General features: G+C 46.0%; 1 protein-coding gene across 1 annotated transcript in view; it reads right to left on the bottom strand.

Moving 5' to 3' along the window:
* The window catches only part of LOC140389720 (DISP complex protein LRCH3-like), a 210817-nt gene that overhangs the window by 20993 nt on the left and 174090 nt on the right, over positions 1 to 15734 (bottom strand). Inside the window, 4 exon segments of the mRNA XM_072474169.1 lie at positions 4250 to 4387; positions 5620 to 5735; positions 7353 to 7469; positions 9582 to 9642. Of these exon segments, the coding sequence (XP_072330270.1) occupies positions 4250 to 4387; positions 5620 to 5735; positions 7353 to 7469; positions 9582 to 9642 (432 nt within the window).

Here is a 15734-nt window from a genome sequence, read left to right as displayed (position 1 = left end):
CATATTCCTGATCTTTTGTTTTACCTTATCACACATTAATCTAATTGGTCATCAGAGGAGCCACAATTTAATTTCAATAAAAAGAACTAAAGAAGAATATGTAAAAATCAGGCGATATGAGAACACCTGCTTAATCCACCACAGTCAGAATGCAACTATAGCTCACTTACTAACTCTTAAGGGAAAAATTTTACAGTCCGCCATGGGGCAGGCCAAAAATTAGTGTCCTTCAGTAAAATATGACAGTGGGAACATGTGCTCCCTCTCGTCATGGCTAAATGCCTTTCCCACCAGAGGCCGGCGTGAAACTATTTGCATCCCTTTAATGGATGCTGGTGAAGGTCCAACCAAGATTCTCCCCCCATTCCAAACATTGGCATCACCAATGGGGTTTTACATCTTGACCAACGTGGGTGTGCAGGTCAGGACTTACATGAAGAAGGCCTGGGGAAGCCTGTGGAGATCGGGATGGAAGCCCCCAGCAACCATGGACCTTGGAACACCACATGCAGCAGTGGGTGGGTGCAGCAGGTGTCAAGGGGCATGTGAGGGTTGTTCAGCTGGGAAGGGTGTGCAGCCATGAATGAACATGGGGATGCAGAAATGAATGGGCACGGGGGAGGGGGGGGGGGGGCTGTGTACAGGTGTGAATGGGCATGGGTGTGTGCAGGTGTGAATGGGCATGGGGTGTGTGTACAGGTGTGAATGGCATGGGGTGTGTGCAGGTATGAATGGCATAGGGGTGTGCAGTTGTGAGTTGGCACCAAGGAGTCTGCAGGTGTGAATGGACACAGGATAGTGTGCAGATGTGAACGGGCACGGAGGAGTCTGCAGGCGTGAGTGGGCACCAGGGAGTCTGCAGGTGCGGGTGGGCACGAGGGAGTCTGCAGGTGCGAGCGGGCACCAGGAAGTCTGCAGGTGCGAGCGGGCACCAGGAAGTCTGTAGGTGCGAGCGGGCACCAGGAAGTCTGCAGGTGCGAGCGGGCACTGGGGAGTCTGCAGGTGTGAACGGACACGGGGACTGGGCAGGTGTGAGCGGGCACGGGGGTGTGCGCAGGTATAAGCGGGCACGGGGGAATGTGCAGTTGTGAGCAGGCACCGGGGAATGTACAGGTGTGAACAGGCAGGTGTGAATGGGCAAGGGACAGTGACCAGGTGTGAACCGGCACAGGGTAGTGTGCATCTCTGAACAAGAATTGGGGGGGGGGGGGGGGGTTATTGGGTGGAAAAGAGAGAAAAGTGGTTCAGAGGTAGGGGTCTGAGGTAACAACTGCTGAGTCCTGGGAGACAGGTGACAGGTAGCCATGGTGAGGATTGAAGGGGACAGGGGAACATGTAGGGTGGATGGGTGAGAGTTCGGTGAGGATGGGTGAAAGGACGCTGAAGGTGTTGGAGGGCAGATGGAAGGAGAAGCAGAATGGGGTTGAGGGGGGGGGTGGCAAATGTACTGTCACTGGGCTACGTTCCTCGGGATGGTCGGGACACAGACATTCACCTACTGGGGATGGAGGGGGCGGGTTGAAGGGTATCTGTGGGGAGTTTAAATGTTACATCTGTGGGGGCAACTGCTGGGGAGGGAGGGGTCACGGGGCTAAAGCCATTTGACTGCACAAAGGTGACAACCACCATGGCTGCTTGCAACAAAGTGCCTTGTGGTAGAGATGCTCAGATGCAGCATGGGAGTTGGGTCATTGGAGATGGGCAGAGATGCAGGTCAGTTCAACGGGACAATTGAAGGGGAACCCCAGAATGTAGTACTTACAATGCTAAGGCGTGTGAAGGGCAAAGGTTCAGCACGTGCGGGAGACTTCTCACACACGTCGCAAGAACCCTGGCAAACACATTTTGCTTTCCTACCACTTCTTTTAGGTACTCCCCCAACACCTGCAGCATGGTGGAGGCAGTCTGTGGACTAGTATTGCCCTGTTGTATTGGGTGAACTTGACATTCTTTCGGAGATCCTGGAAGGCCCTAGCTTATTTGGCACGGTAGCACAGTGGTTAACACTGTTGCTTCACAGCACCAGGGACCTGGGTTTGATTCCCGGCCTGGGTCACTGTCTGTGAGGAGTCTGTACATTCTCCCTGTGTCTGCATGGGTGTCCTCTGGGTCTTCCCATTTCCTCCCACAAGTCCCGAAAGACGTGCTTGTTAGGTGAACTGGACATTCTGAATTCTCCTTCCGTGTATCCAAACAGGCGCCGTAGTGTGGCGACTAGAGGATTTTAACAGTAACTTTATTGCTGTATTGTGACACGAATGAAGATTATTATTTTGGCTGTCCTGATGCGGGGTTGCTGCTCCCTCTGCAGTCACTGCAGATGAAGCTGAAGGGGTCACAAGCAAGGGGGATTCCGGAGTGCTGGTCACCCTTAAAGATCCTTGAGTGGAGATCTTAAGGATGTCCAACAACAGCTCTTTCTCCCTTTGGGTGCCCTTGGCCCCTGTTTGACTCCTTGAGAGGAAGGAGCATCTGGAGGGGTGCAAGATGCCTCGTCCTCCTATCTTGTTGCCACTGCAAATGTTCACCCATGGCTATAGCAATGGAATGCATCAGCAGCTGAAACTGGGTATTCAGCTGGACCAGGGTCGCCATAGCGTCTGCCACCCTCTCCTCGGAAACCATAATGTGCACATACTTCGGTACCACTCCATCAGAGAGCAGACAGAGGGACTCCTCCAACTCTGCTGAGAGACTCAACCACTGCCTTATGTTCCCTGCCTCTCGTACACAGCCCATCCCAGAGACTCTTCATCTGACTTGGGCGTCGCAAATGCCTCTTTCTCAGCAGTACTCTGAGTGCCAGTGAGCTTGGCTGAACCTGCCTCCCCCTGCTGCAGACAAGTGTGTGAGAATGTGAGAACCTGCCTGAACGAAACCTAGTATCCACCAAAATGTGTGTCAGTGCTGGCAGAGTGTGCAGGTGACTGCTGTGACGGTCCTACAGATGTACTTCTTCTTCCTCCCCATTGTGCATGGTCCTCTGGAGGCTGGATGAACTGCTGGACAAGGTCTCCTAATCTTCCCTTCACCTTGTCTTGCTGGCACCTGTCAGTGAGGGGAGAGCACGGGGGCTACATGAGGTGCCTCCAACATGGAGGAACGCATGACCCTTAGGATCCTATGTGATTGCGTGGATCCTTACCAGATGGAGGCTGCCTGCCGACCTCTTCATCCCCACACGTTAGGTCTGGTTTCTCACCAGCCTGCTGGGTGCCCACTCCTCAAAGTCAGTGAGGTTTTTGAGGTCAGGCCAGCCCCCTCCCATCTTCTCTCTCTCCTATTATGCCTCAACTTTTGTTGTGCAAGGTGAGAAGATGGGATTGAGAGCAATCGGATTTCATATACCTTTCCCATGCTTCCAGTTTCACAAATAACCCACTGAAATCTGTGCCATGTGATTTCTACACTGCAAGCTGTTCACAAGGGTTCTGTGGCAGAGCAGTGAACCAATGCAACTGAAGGATAACGGTCACAGAGGCATGTCATGGTGTTTGCTGGTGCCTTCAACATCTAACCACCAATGCTCCCACCCTCCTTCCATCTGTAGACTAGATGGACTGCGGTGGGGCTATGAGGCATCTCCTCATCACATCGAGCAGCTCTTTTATCCGTGGGCTGCACGAATGGGGTCCTTGTCACGTAGACCATGTTTATGTACCATTCAGTAAGGTGAGCATGAGCAGTTGAGGATTCACTTACCCCATGGAGCAGGTGAAATCGTTCATTCATTCCTGGCATTACAGGGCAGTTCTCTGGTGAAGGCCCTGTTCACTGACCTCCCAGGAGACTTCCTCCCATGCAGGGTTGGTCTGACGGCTCGGTCTCTTCTTTGCATTCTCTGGGTAGAAGACACTCCTCTTGGCCTCCACTGCATTGAGCTGGACCTCCAGGGATACATCATTGCATTTGGGGACCGGAGTTCTCCGTGATTGGTAGGCCATCTCCTCCTTCAATGGTGGGTTAGTTGTTGTCCCAGCGCCTTTTAAATATGGCTTCTGGTTATGACGTGCCATCCGGCCTGCCCCTTGAAATGTCGGGAAACCCCCCGACCACATAGTTAATTAGGGCGGCATTGCTCAATACCGCACAAATTCCTATCGGCTTCCATGGCGGGAAACACTCCTGGTTCCTGCCCCTGCCAAAGGACTTCGTCACAGAATAGAAATTTTTTCCCCAAAGAGAAAAGCTCAACATATTCATCATTAGTGCTGTTATTTTTGACAGTATCAGAATTCAGAATACTCACCACTGCTGGAGACGGTACATGTATGCTGGACACCGACCGTGGTCTCACATGATTAGCCAGATGACAGAGGACAACACCATCTGTAAGTGCTGCTCCAAGATCACTTGGGAGAGAAACCTTTAACCGTGTTTCAATATTCTGAAAAAGTATCCAGAGAGGAACGTACGTATTTGATCAGAAACAAACAACTTTTTTTGGGGTAAATTTAGAATACTCAATTTTTTTTTTCCAATTAAGGGGCAATTTAATGTGGCCAATCCACCTAACCAGCACATCTTTTGGGTTGTGGGGGTGAAACACACGCGGACACGGGGAGAATGTGCAAACTCCACTCGGACAGTGACCCAGGGCTGGGATTCGAACCCGGGTCCTCAGCGCCATAGCCCAGTGCTAGCCACTGCGCCACCGTGCTGCCCCAACAAACAACTTTATTAACAGTAGAGGGGAGGGTTGGATGATGCATTAATCTTTCAGTTCTGGAACTTGTGTTTGAATCCAATACAGACAGCTGGGATAAAATAATTTCAGGTTGTTGTCACATTACGTGAGAATATGGGACTGGGTTCTCCGCACCCCAACGCCGAAATCACATTCGGGGCCAGGGCGGGGAATCCAGTTTCACCATGGAATCGGGACCAGTGCTGGTTCCGCGATTCTCTGGCCCCTGAAAAGTGACGCACTCAGGGCGTATGCCGCACTGCGTATCCACCACCTGCGGCCATTGCTTGAGAGGCCCACCCTGCTATTCTCTGCCCCGACGGTGTATTTCTAATCTGGTCCTGCTGTTCGGGATACTCGCGAGGTGGCTGCGGACTCAGTCTGCGGCTGCCGTGGCCGGGGGCAGAAGAGCAGGGGAGGCCTCATATGGGACTGGGTCTTTATTGTGCGGGAGGTCTGGGTTGGGCGCGCGGCCGATCGGGGGCACTATTTCCGCGGTCCAGGTCTGTGGTCTGAGTCCGCCATGGAGCACGGCGCAGCCGCTAGAGGCCGCCGCCGTGCATATGTGCGGCCTCTGACTCGGACGTGCGAGGGGCCTATCTGCATGCTCCATGGCGGCTCCCTGCTAGCCCCCTGCAGGGCTGTGAATCTGTGGCCTTTTGACGCTAGTTTTTTTTGCGTAAAAGACCACAGTTTGCACGATGGTGTGGGGACATAGTTGTTGAAACGGAGAATCCAGCCGATGGAGTTTTGACCACTTCAAGCGGAAATGTGAATACAACACAAAACCAGTCTGATTGGCACTGATTGGCAGCAAGTTCACAACTTCACAATCTCCAATTTGGACAATAATAGATTCTTTAAGAGTTTTGTTTACCACAGATCTGTGCAATGATGCTTCTGCTCTGGTAAGCAAATGTATAACTGATTACCTTCCGTAGCTGAAGCACCACTCTCTGTTCATCATCGTATTGCTTTTGGTTCTGCAATATCAAGGCATCTCCAGAGTCCTGGTTAGGGGTAACGGAGGAGGCTGTAGAAGTCCCATCTAAAGTGACAAAAGACCAGTTGTACATAAGAACCTATTACCATTTTTTACACCAGTATCATTCTTATTTATTTTTTGTTGTAAACTTGTTCTTTAAGATGCAATGGAACTGAATACCTTCTGGCCTTAAGATTCCATCCCTACATGTTATTTGATAACCACTCTAATCATAGCATCAAACCAAGAAATTGAAAAGAAAGTTATGCTCTGAAGGAGTACAAACGTACAACATAGCTTCTACCTCTCTCTTCAATTCAGTCTTTCCCGAGGACACATAACCACTCAAAACACAATTCTACTTTGCCCCTAACCCCTACACATCATCCAAGGGATCATATTCATGTGGATGCCCAGATGGAATTCATTAGAAGCCTAGGTGGATTATATGTGGGACATCTGTCTGATGCCTTTTAAATCTGACATCCATTTACAGCAGGGATCACAATATGATGACCAGAAGCAGGATATGGGTCTCTTCTCCCCTTCTCCAACCTGGGGCATAAAGGTCTGATGTACTACCCCTATTGTTACCCTCGCTGAGATCACCTTAGCTTACCCTGGGCATCAGACACAGAACCATCTTGATATTTATGATTTATAAAATAATTCTCAGCCATCAAGATGAACAAATTGGCACTTTTCAATGCAGCATGATGCAGCATTTTCTAGCACCTTTAAGGAAGAAAAACATCACTCGACACTTCAGAGGTATTTTCAGAATGTGGGGCACTGAACAACTGAATGTGATATGAGCAGCCATGATCTAAAGCTTGGTGGAAGAGATGAGTTTAAAGAAAGATCACCAAAGGGAGGGAGGGAATGGAAGAGATTTAGGAAGGAAATTGCAGAACTTGAGGCCTACACTGCTCAAAGCATGCTGCCAAGGACATCGACATAGTGACACAAGGGGAGCCTGATTATACATTGGTTGCTTACTGTTTACATGCAAATAGACCTTTGGAACTGCAAAGAATGAAAACCCTTGTAATTGCAGGATTCAAAGTTCTTTATTACTTGAGAACTGGCAGCCAGAGATCCAATTGTACTGGATTTATATCACGCCATTTTCTTTTTAATACTGTTTCTTTTCACCTTCATCTCAATTTTACTGAATAAGTGTTTGCATTGAGCATCATCTCTTGTTAATTCATATGTTGCATGTAAGCTGCCGGTAATATTATGTAAATATTGCACATCTATATAGAAATAAACAGCAAAGTGACAAATGATCTGCTTTAAAAATGTTCAAAGACTCTACTTCTACTGCCTTTTGAGGAAGAGAGTTCCAAAGACATTACCCTCAGGGAAAGAAATTCTCCTCATATCTGTCCTAAATGGGTGAGCTCTTATTTTTAAACATTGGCCTCAAGTACTAGATTCTCCCACAAGAGGAAACAGGCTCTCCACATTGACCCTGTCAAGATCTTGCAGGATCTTACATGTTTCAATCAAGACACCTCTTACTCTTCTAAAGTTCAGCGGATACAAGCCTAGCTTGTCCAATCTTTCCTCTTGAGACAACCCATTTCCATTCCAAGTATTTGAACTGCTTCCAACGCATTTACATCCTAATGACATACTTGGGTTATGGAAAATTCAGTATTATGTCTGACCTACCTTTCTTCATTTCATCTCTCATGGCTGCTCGCAAGAGGAAGTTCTCAGGCCGGTGAGCATGTGTGGGCTGTTTGTAAGAGTGGGGACAAGAACCAGGATAAGGAGGGACAGGCTGGACTGCAGCCCGAGACAAGAATATAAGAATAAGCAGAATTTGATGATTCAGAAATAGAGTTTAATCAACAATCAGAAGAAGCCAGAAACAGAGATAGAGGTGACAAAAAAAAAATTAAAATGGGTAAAAACCAAATTAACATAATACAGTAACACCTCAATACTAAAACAGGTGATAAATGTTTTTTGTGCATGAAGGATGTGTTGGTTTGAAAATGCTAAATTTTTAATGGTGAGAAGTTTGTTTTCGGACTTTACCCTTTCCTGTGTTCAAAATATTAATTTTATCGCCAATTGTTGACCAACCTGTTGAGAGTTCTAGCACTTTCTGCTCTTATTGCACATGCAGAATGTGCAAGTTTTATTACTTTTATGTAAATAAGGAGAGTTGAGAATGTAATAGGGGATTGTTATGTAGAATACGTTAAGGATAATGAGGTTTTGCAAAGCCTGCAGTTATTTGGGGCCAAGACTGAAAAGTAATTCTGTACAATGTTTTTGTCTCCTTCTGACCTGAAGGCAGTGACTTCTGCTGGTGCACTATTCCATCGCCACAGTTTCCACTATATCACCAAGTAACTTCCTCTCCCCACCCCCACTGGTGAGCAAAAACAATGAGCTGTGCATGCTTTTTTTAAAAAACAATATATTTATTAAAGTTTTTTAACAAAACAAAACAATTTTTTCCCCTTACAAACAATAAACCCCCACCCCCCATAACAAAATAACACAAAATCGCCCTGAGCAAGATATATACATGGTAAGATGATATATTTAGAGCTTTATACACTGGCTCTCGCCCTTCGTACCAGTTTCCCCCATCCTCCATGTTATCCCCCGCTCGTCCGTCCCCTCAAGCAATCTCTCGTCGTCGCCCCCCCGCCCCGCAAAGGCCAGAATGCCGGCCTCTTTCGCCTCCTGCACTCCCAGCTCGTCCACTACTCCAAATATTGCTAGCCCCCAGCTTGGCTTGACCCGGACTTTCACCACCTGAGATATTGCTCCCGCCACTCCTCTCCAGAACCCCTCCAGTGCCGGGCATGACCAAACCATATGGACATGGTTCGCCGGACTCCCTGAACACCTTCCACATCTGTCCTCTACCCCAAAGAACCTACTCAACCTCGCCCCCGTCAAGTGCGCTCTGTGAACCACCTTAAATTGTATCAGGCTGAGCCTGGCACATGAGGAGGCGGAATTGACCCTACCCAGGGCATCAACCCACAAACCTTCCTCAATCTCCTCCCCCAGCTCCTCCTCCCATTTACCCTTCAACTCTTCTGCTAGAGCTTCCCCCTCTTCTTTCATCTCTTGGTGTATTGCCGAAACCTTGCCCTCCCCGACCCATAGACCCGAGATCACCCTGTCTTGAATTTCCTGTGTCGGGAGCAGCGGGAATTCCCTGACCTGTCGCCTCACAAAAGCCCTCACCTGCATATATCTGAATGCATTTCCCGGGGGCTGTGCATGCTTTTTAACTGGAGAGGGTACAGGGGTAACAGTTGAACTTGACCCATACATCATCAGTTTGAAATGCAGGGTACTTACCAAAAGCAGGACTGACTTTCCTTTACATCAAAATATATTGAGACAAATTATAGTGCACCAAAATAAGCCCAACTGTAATCAGCTAATTCAACACAGTTCAAAGATGGAACTCAGTTTGTCAGTAATATGGACACTGTTCCATCAGGGAAATTCTCAATTAGTAAATTAATTCAATTCATTCTTTTAATATATTGCCAGTCTCCCTACTTTCTACTTGGAGAAGTTTAGCCAGGTGTTGTGAGATTGGTTATTGTAGGGGGGTCCAGAGCTTTATGAACATGTACCACATCAGACCCATTGCACATTTTATAAGACAGCCCATATCATATTTTTGTTAATTAACTTGATAGGTAATACATCAACATCTAATCACATCGCTGAAATTTGTTCCTAGCATCAAGATTTACCTTTAACACAAAACAATATTATTTAATACTACGAATACTAAACAAGGTAAAATAAATATTTCACTTGTCATCAATTGAAGAAAGTATGATATACACAAACATGTTACATAGACTGACCAAGGAACAGTACAATGATTTTTTACAATAAGTTTTCTCTTACCTGTATGGACAGATGATTGGCTAATAGAGGCACTCGGTGACATGGGTGGTCTTTCTTCACTCTATGAGAAAGAAGATCAAGATCTTTTACAGTAGCAGGAAAACTGCTCTGAGGGATTAGAAATAAGAAATGTGCAGCAAACTATGAGTATTAATCTCAGTTTGCTTCAGAGCATGGGCAGGTAGTATTTCTGTAATGTATCCTGCTTCCTCTTCAACGCCAAAGCACATTAACACCAATTTAATTCCTTCAGACCAAAGTATTGGGTCACTAAATCCACTCTAACAATTTTTGATGCAATTGAATATCACGATTAATTTAAATTAGGACAACTCAAGTATTTTGTGAAAACAACTAAAGCAAGTCAGGGATGTCAGTCTGGAAGGGTCATGAATAAAAGTACTAATTTCATCTTACTTCTAAAATCAAATCACAGCTAATCTACAAATAGGAACCGATCGTCCAATCTAATCTAGTTTGTACTTGATCAGTTCTGTCAGTTTCATTACATAAGCCAACACACAAGACTACACTGGCAAGTAGACAGTACTCTTTGTGAGATATTGGAAGAACACTGCAAATTTGAAATTTTTCCACTGCACAGAAAGGTGCACCTATACCATTGTACATCATACTGCTTTTAAGCAGATGTTCCAGTGGGGTAGTAGTAAAGCATTCATACTAGAAAAATATTAGGTTTTATCTCCAATCTGTGCTGAGCAACTTGGTCAGGAGGGAATAACGGGTCAGCCAGGGTTCCCATTTAAAAGTGGCAACGGAAAATTAATCCTCTGTTAAGGTATTCTCCAATTAGAGTCTGATGAGAATTACTGTAGAGGTTCACATCCAAAGAATAGGCGCTTGATTGAGGTATTAAAGGCTATCTGTACATAAGAACCACTTTCAAATGAAATAGCGTCAGGAAACACTAACTCATACTCTGGTAAGCTCCAAAGGAGCCATTTGTTACCCAGCCATCCCCCCACTGCCCAAAAACTAAGAGACTGTGGCATCTCAAAATGCTTCTCCGACTGAGATTGATGAACAGCAAAGATCAAGGATCTTTTGACTTGTATGGTTCAATACTCTTTCACGTTATGCGTATGCTTAAGTATGAAGTGGAATCCCATTCAATTAGCCCCCCAAATATAGTCCTTTTCTTTAATGGATATTTTCCATTTTAGTCTATAACATTTTAATGAATCTATTTAATGTATCTTTGAAAAGTAGGTTTTATGGAATATTCAGGTCCTCAGTGAAGAGTCGCATGGATCTGATAATGGGCACTTTATTATGATAATAAGATGGCGATATGTAGTTAGGTCTGGAGCCATTGGCATAAAGCAGAGCCAATAAAAGATACTTAAGTATCCGATAATGATATCAGTAATCAGAATGTCCAAATCACCTAACAAGCACGTCTTTTGGGAGTTGTGGGAGGAAACCGGAGCACCCGGAGGAAACCCACGTAGACAAGGGGAGAACGTGCAGACTCCACACAGCGACCCAAGCCAGGAATTGAACCCGGTCCCTGGCACTGTGAAGCAACAGTGCTAACCACTGTGCTATCGTGTCGTCCATATTAGTAAGGAGAGCAAGAAAAAAGCTTATATGAGGATAGGGTTTGATAGACAGCAGCAATTATTTATATGTCCTTAAAAAAGGATTCTGAAAAGCTCTGAAATAAGATTCTGATCCAAAGGCTCTTAATAAATGTTTTTGGAAATTACTGTTTGATCAAGTGACAATGCCCGAATTAAAAGACCTTTTTGGGCTCACATGGTTTATTTTCATCTGTAGTTTATTCAAGTAGCATTTAAATAGGGTGGGCATTCTATAGATAATGGAATTATGAATGATTATCTAAGGACCACATAGCTATAACACTAATAAGCAGTAAAATGACAACTGATGGATTACTGAGAAGTAGAGAAGGGCCAAGACGAAAGTAAGACTTTTGCGAAGTTGAAAGAAACAGGTGAGCAGATTAAATAAATCATTAGGCTATGCTTAGTCAACGGTTTGTTCAAAATGCAGGAAGGGAAGATTAAGGAATTGCATTTTTGGATGATTTCCACAGAAATCAAATAGATATTTGAAAAACATGCTCACAATTTTTCTACAAATGCAGAACAGAAAAAGGCTCCCCAACATTATTGTGTGATGTGCCATATCTCAACTAGAGAAATGAACGGAATAGCTAATTTTCTTAAATACAAGGCTTGAGCAAACATGCACAAGATAAACATGTGCATCAGACCATTTTCACCTATGTCACAACCTGTCTATACTTGTATATCAAGGTCCAGCAATCTAAATTATCCTTTTCGGAAAAACAAGCTGCTGTACCTATTCACCAGTTAGCTGGATACCATCAGTATTTTATTAAAATGGACTGTGATCAGTGTGCTGAAATCAAGACTCATCACATCTTCTTCAGCTCATTCTTTTGACCACAAAATTGTGAAGCTCTTTAGCTCGAGCATGTTTCCTTCCTCATACATTGCAGATTTTTGAAACCCAACAATGGCATTAATCACTTTTATTTTCAATCATGCCCTTTTCTCTTTTCTTTCAACCTTGGTACAGCTTTAGCCCCTTACTTAGGGTTTTACAATAAAAGTAATGAAACAGCTGATTATTTGTGTCAAGGCTGCATGGCAATAAGAATAATCTTTTATTGTCACAAGTATGAAGTCCCTAATGGCAGAAGTGGAACAATTATTTTTGAATTTAATGTCCCTTCTGGCTTCATGTTGTTGTCAGTATCAATATTCATAAGCTACACAATTTAGGAAAATCTGAATGAGAAAAGTACTAGTTCTTCCAGATATTCATCCCCTTATCCATGGGCGGCACGGTAGCACACTAGTTAGCACTGTAGTTCACAGCGCCAGGGACCCGGGTTCGATTCCCGGCTTGGGTCACTGTCTGTGCGGAGTTTGCACGTTCTCCTCATGTCTGTGTGGGTTTCGTCCGGGTGCTCCAGTTTTCTCCCACAAGTCCCTAAAGACGTGCTTGTTAGGTGAATTAGACATTCGGCATTCTCCCTCTATGTACCCGAACAGGCGTCTGAGTGTGGCGACAAGGGGATTTTCACAGTAACTTCATTATAGTGTTAATGTTAGCCTACTTGTGACAACAATAAAGATTATTATTAATTCTCCACCTACCATCTCTCTAACTTGTATAACCCCCAGAAGACTCACTGGGATGACCCGATTAATCTCCTCGTGGGGCTTATGGAATATGAGCTCCCCCACTGATGGGCAAAGGCTCATTAGCAAGGTCTCATAGAATGAACCCTTAAATGCCGGCCCAGATTGGGACTAGCATGATCAGTATTCCCGGTTGGGACTGGTGTGCTGTATGCCGTCTGCGGCCTTTTCTTTTGGTTATAAATAAACCCCTGTTTGAATCAGTTTCTCGGATCTCCTGAGCTTTTATATTGGCAACCAGGAAAAACTAGAGGTGTGATTCTGGATGCCCAGACCAGACTTGAATTCCTCAGCACCACAGCAAGAGGTTATTTTAAAATGTCGCTTTTAGGAATGCCCTTGATGCAGGTGTGCAAGTTTGGGCCCAGTATGCTGAACGGATGTGCATTTCTTTCACGAAAATGCAAATGCAGATGACCGGCAAAATGTAATGATCGTCTGCGGAGCCCCAATTTTCAGTGTGATCAAAAGCCTTTCCTACCCAGCAGCCCCAGATTCGAAGACCTGTAATGAACTTGTAGAGCTTATCACACACCATTACAACCCTAAACCATCAGTGATTGTGCAGAGATACCGGTTCAACATGGCAGGGCGAACCCCGGGGGAAATCGGTCACAGGATTCCTGACGCGCCTTGGCACGCTGGCTGAGCATTGAGACTACGGCCCATCCCTCCCAGAGATATTGCGAGACCACCTAGTGTGTGGCATTAATAAAATGGCGACCCAACGGAAATTGTCGGTGGAACTATCCTTGGCGTGGAAACGGTGTCCAGGAAATCCAGGGCTCAATGGACTTTGATGTAAATGGCGTTAGCCGGCCACCATTCCAGCGAGTAACACTCCCAGGAACAGGACCTATGGGACCCTGTCGCCACCTGAACAATATCATGATCAGACTGATTGGCCAAGAACTACTGCAGCTCGACTAGACATCTCCCCTGAGGTCCAGGAAGAAGGCTCACATTGGTGCTGCACTGAAGGAACTATGAGGGTCCGGATTGACAGTGAACACGTCGTTCTGGTTGGGTGACACACCTATCCTGAAGCAGGGTACACACTGCCCAGCACGATGAGGATGATCCCATGCAATACAACACAAAAGTAGCCCCAACTAAGTTGACCTTCCAAGTGAATGGCCACTCCATGGATATGGAAATAGATACAGGGGCTGCTGTCTCGGTCATTGGACAACAGACATGTGGCAAAATACGTTTGGGTATCCAGCATCTACGCCTAAAGGACACTAAGGCACAGCTGGCGACGTGTACCAGAGAACCATTGACAATTACTGGGACAACGATGGCCCCGGTTACGCATGGACAACAATCAGTTTGATTGCCACTGGTAGTGGTGCTGGAGTCCGGTCTTCTGGGCTGCGACAGGTTACAGAGATCCCGCCTAGATTGGCAACAAATCTTTAGAATGGTACAGGTAGATCGTATGAGGTCCTGGGAAAATACCCGGAAGTCTTCCAGGAAGTCCTAGGGAAGATAAAGGGGGCCACAGCTAAAATTTATGTTGTCCCGGATGCCCAACCCAGGTATATCAGGGCCCACCCAGGCCCATATTCCCTGCTGTCAAAGTTGGACGACGAGCTGAGCCAGCTAGAGAACTTGGGGATTATTCACCCAGTGCAATTTGCAGAATGGGCGGCACCAGTGATCCCTTTGCTGAAGCCGGATAAGAACGCGTAGGCGGCGACTATAAAATTGACGGTCAACAAGGCCTTCCATTTAGATCAATTCTCCACACCACACATGGAAAACCTTTACGTCAAATTGGATGGGGGCCATTCTTTCTCAAAGCTGGAAATGAGCTATGCATACCTCCAGCTGGAGTTGGACAAGACATCGAGGACACATGTAACCTTTAATACCCACAGGGGATTGAATAAGTACACAAGGCTCCCATTTGGGTTATCGTCTGCATGCGTTATTTTCCAGCGGGTTATGAAAACATTCTTCAACGGTTCCCTCGGGTGGCTGTCTACTTGGACAACGTGTTGATTACAGGAGCCTCTGAGAAGGACCACCTAGATAACCGAGAAGTCCTCCGCCAATTCTCGGAAATGCATTTTCCAGGCAAGAGACGTCATACATCGAGGTTACTGGGTTGCACCCTGTAGAAGAGAAAGTCCGAGCTATCAAGGAGGCCCCAATGCCAGAGAATGCAATAGAGCTAAAGTCATTCCTTGGGTTCGTTAACTATTGTGGAAAATTTATTCCATATCTGGATTGGGTTTGTTTATTGTCACGTGTACCGAAGTACAGTGAAAAATATTTTTCTCCGTGCAGCTCAAACAGATCATTTAGTACATGAAAAGAAAATATGTAATAGGGCAACACAAGGTACACAATGTAAATACATAGACACGGCCATTGGGTGAAGCATACACGAGTGTAGTATTAATCAGATCAGTCCATAAGAGGGCCGTTCAGGAGACTGGTAACAGTGGAGAAGAAGCTGTTTTGAATCTGTTGGTGCGCGTTCTCAGACTTTTGTATCTCCTGCCCAATGGAAGAAGTTGGAAGAGTGAGTAAGTCGGGTGGGAGGAGGCTTTGATTATGTTGTCCGCTTTCCGAAGGCAGCGGGAGGTGTATGCAGTCAATAGATCGGAGGCGACGTCGTGTGATGGACTGGGCTGTGTTCATGACTCTCTGACGTTTCTTGGGCCGAGCAGTTGCCATACCGGACTGTGATGCAGCCAGATAGGATGCTTTCCATGGTGCACCTGTGAACGTTGGTGGTAAGAGTCAACATGGACATGCCAAATTTCCTTAGTTTCCTGAGGAAGTTAGGCGTTGTTGTGCTTTCTTGGTCGTAGCGTTGACATGGATGGACCAGGACAGATTTTTGATGATGTGCACACCTAGGAATTTGAAGCTGTCAACCATCTCCACCCCGGCTCCGTTGATGTAGACAGGGGTGTGTACA

This window comes from Scyliorhinus torazame, chromosome 14, assembly GCF_047496885.1.
Source record: "Scyliorhinus torazame isolate Kashiwa2021f chromosome 14, sScyTor2.1, whole genome shotgun sequence".
In the NCBI taxonomy this organism is placed as follows: Eukaryota; Metazoa; Chordata; class Chondrichthyes; order Carcharhiniformes; family Scyliorhinidae; genus Scyliorhinus; species Scyliorhinus torazame.
This window is presented reverse-complemented; position numbering and strand designations above follow the sequence as displayed.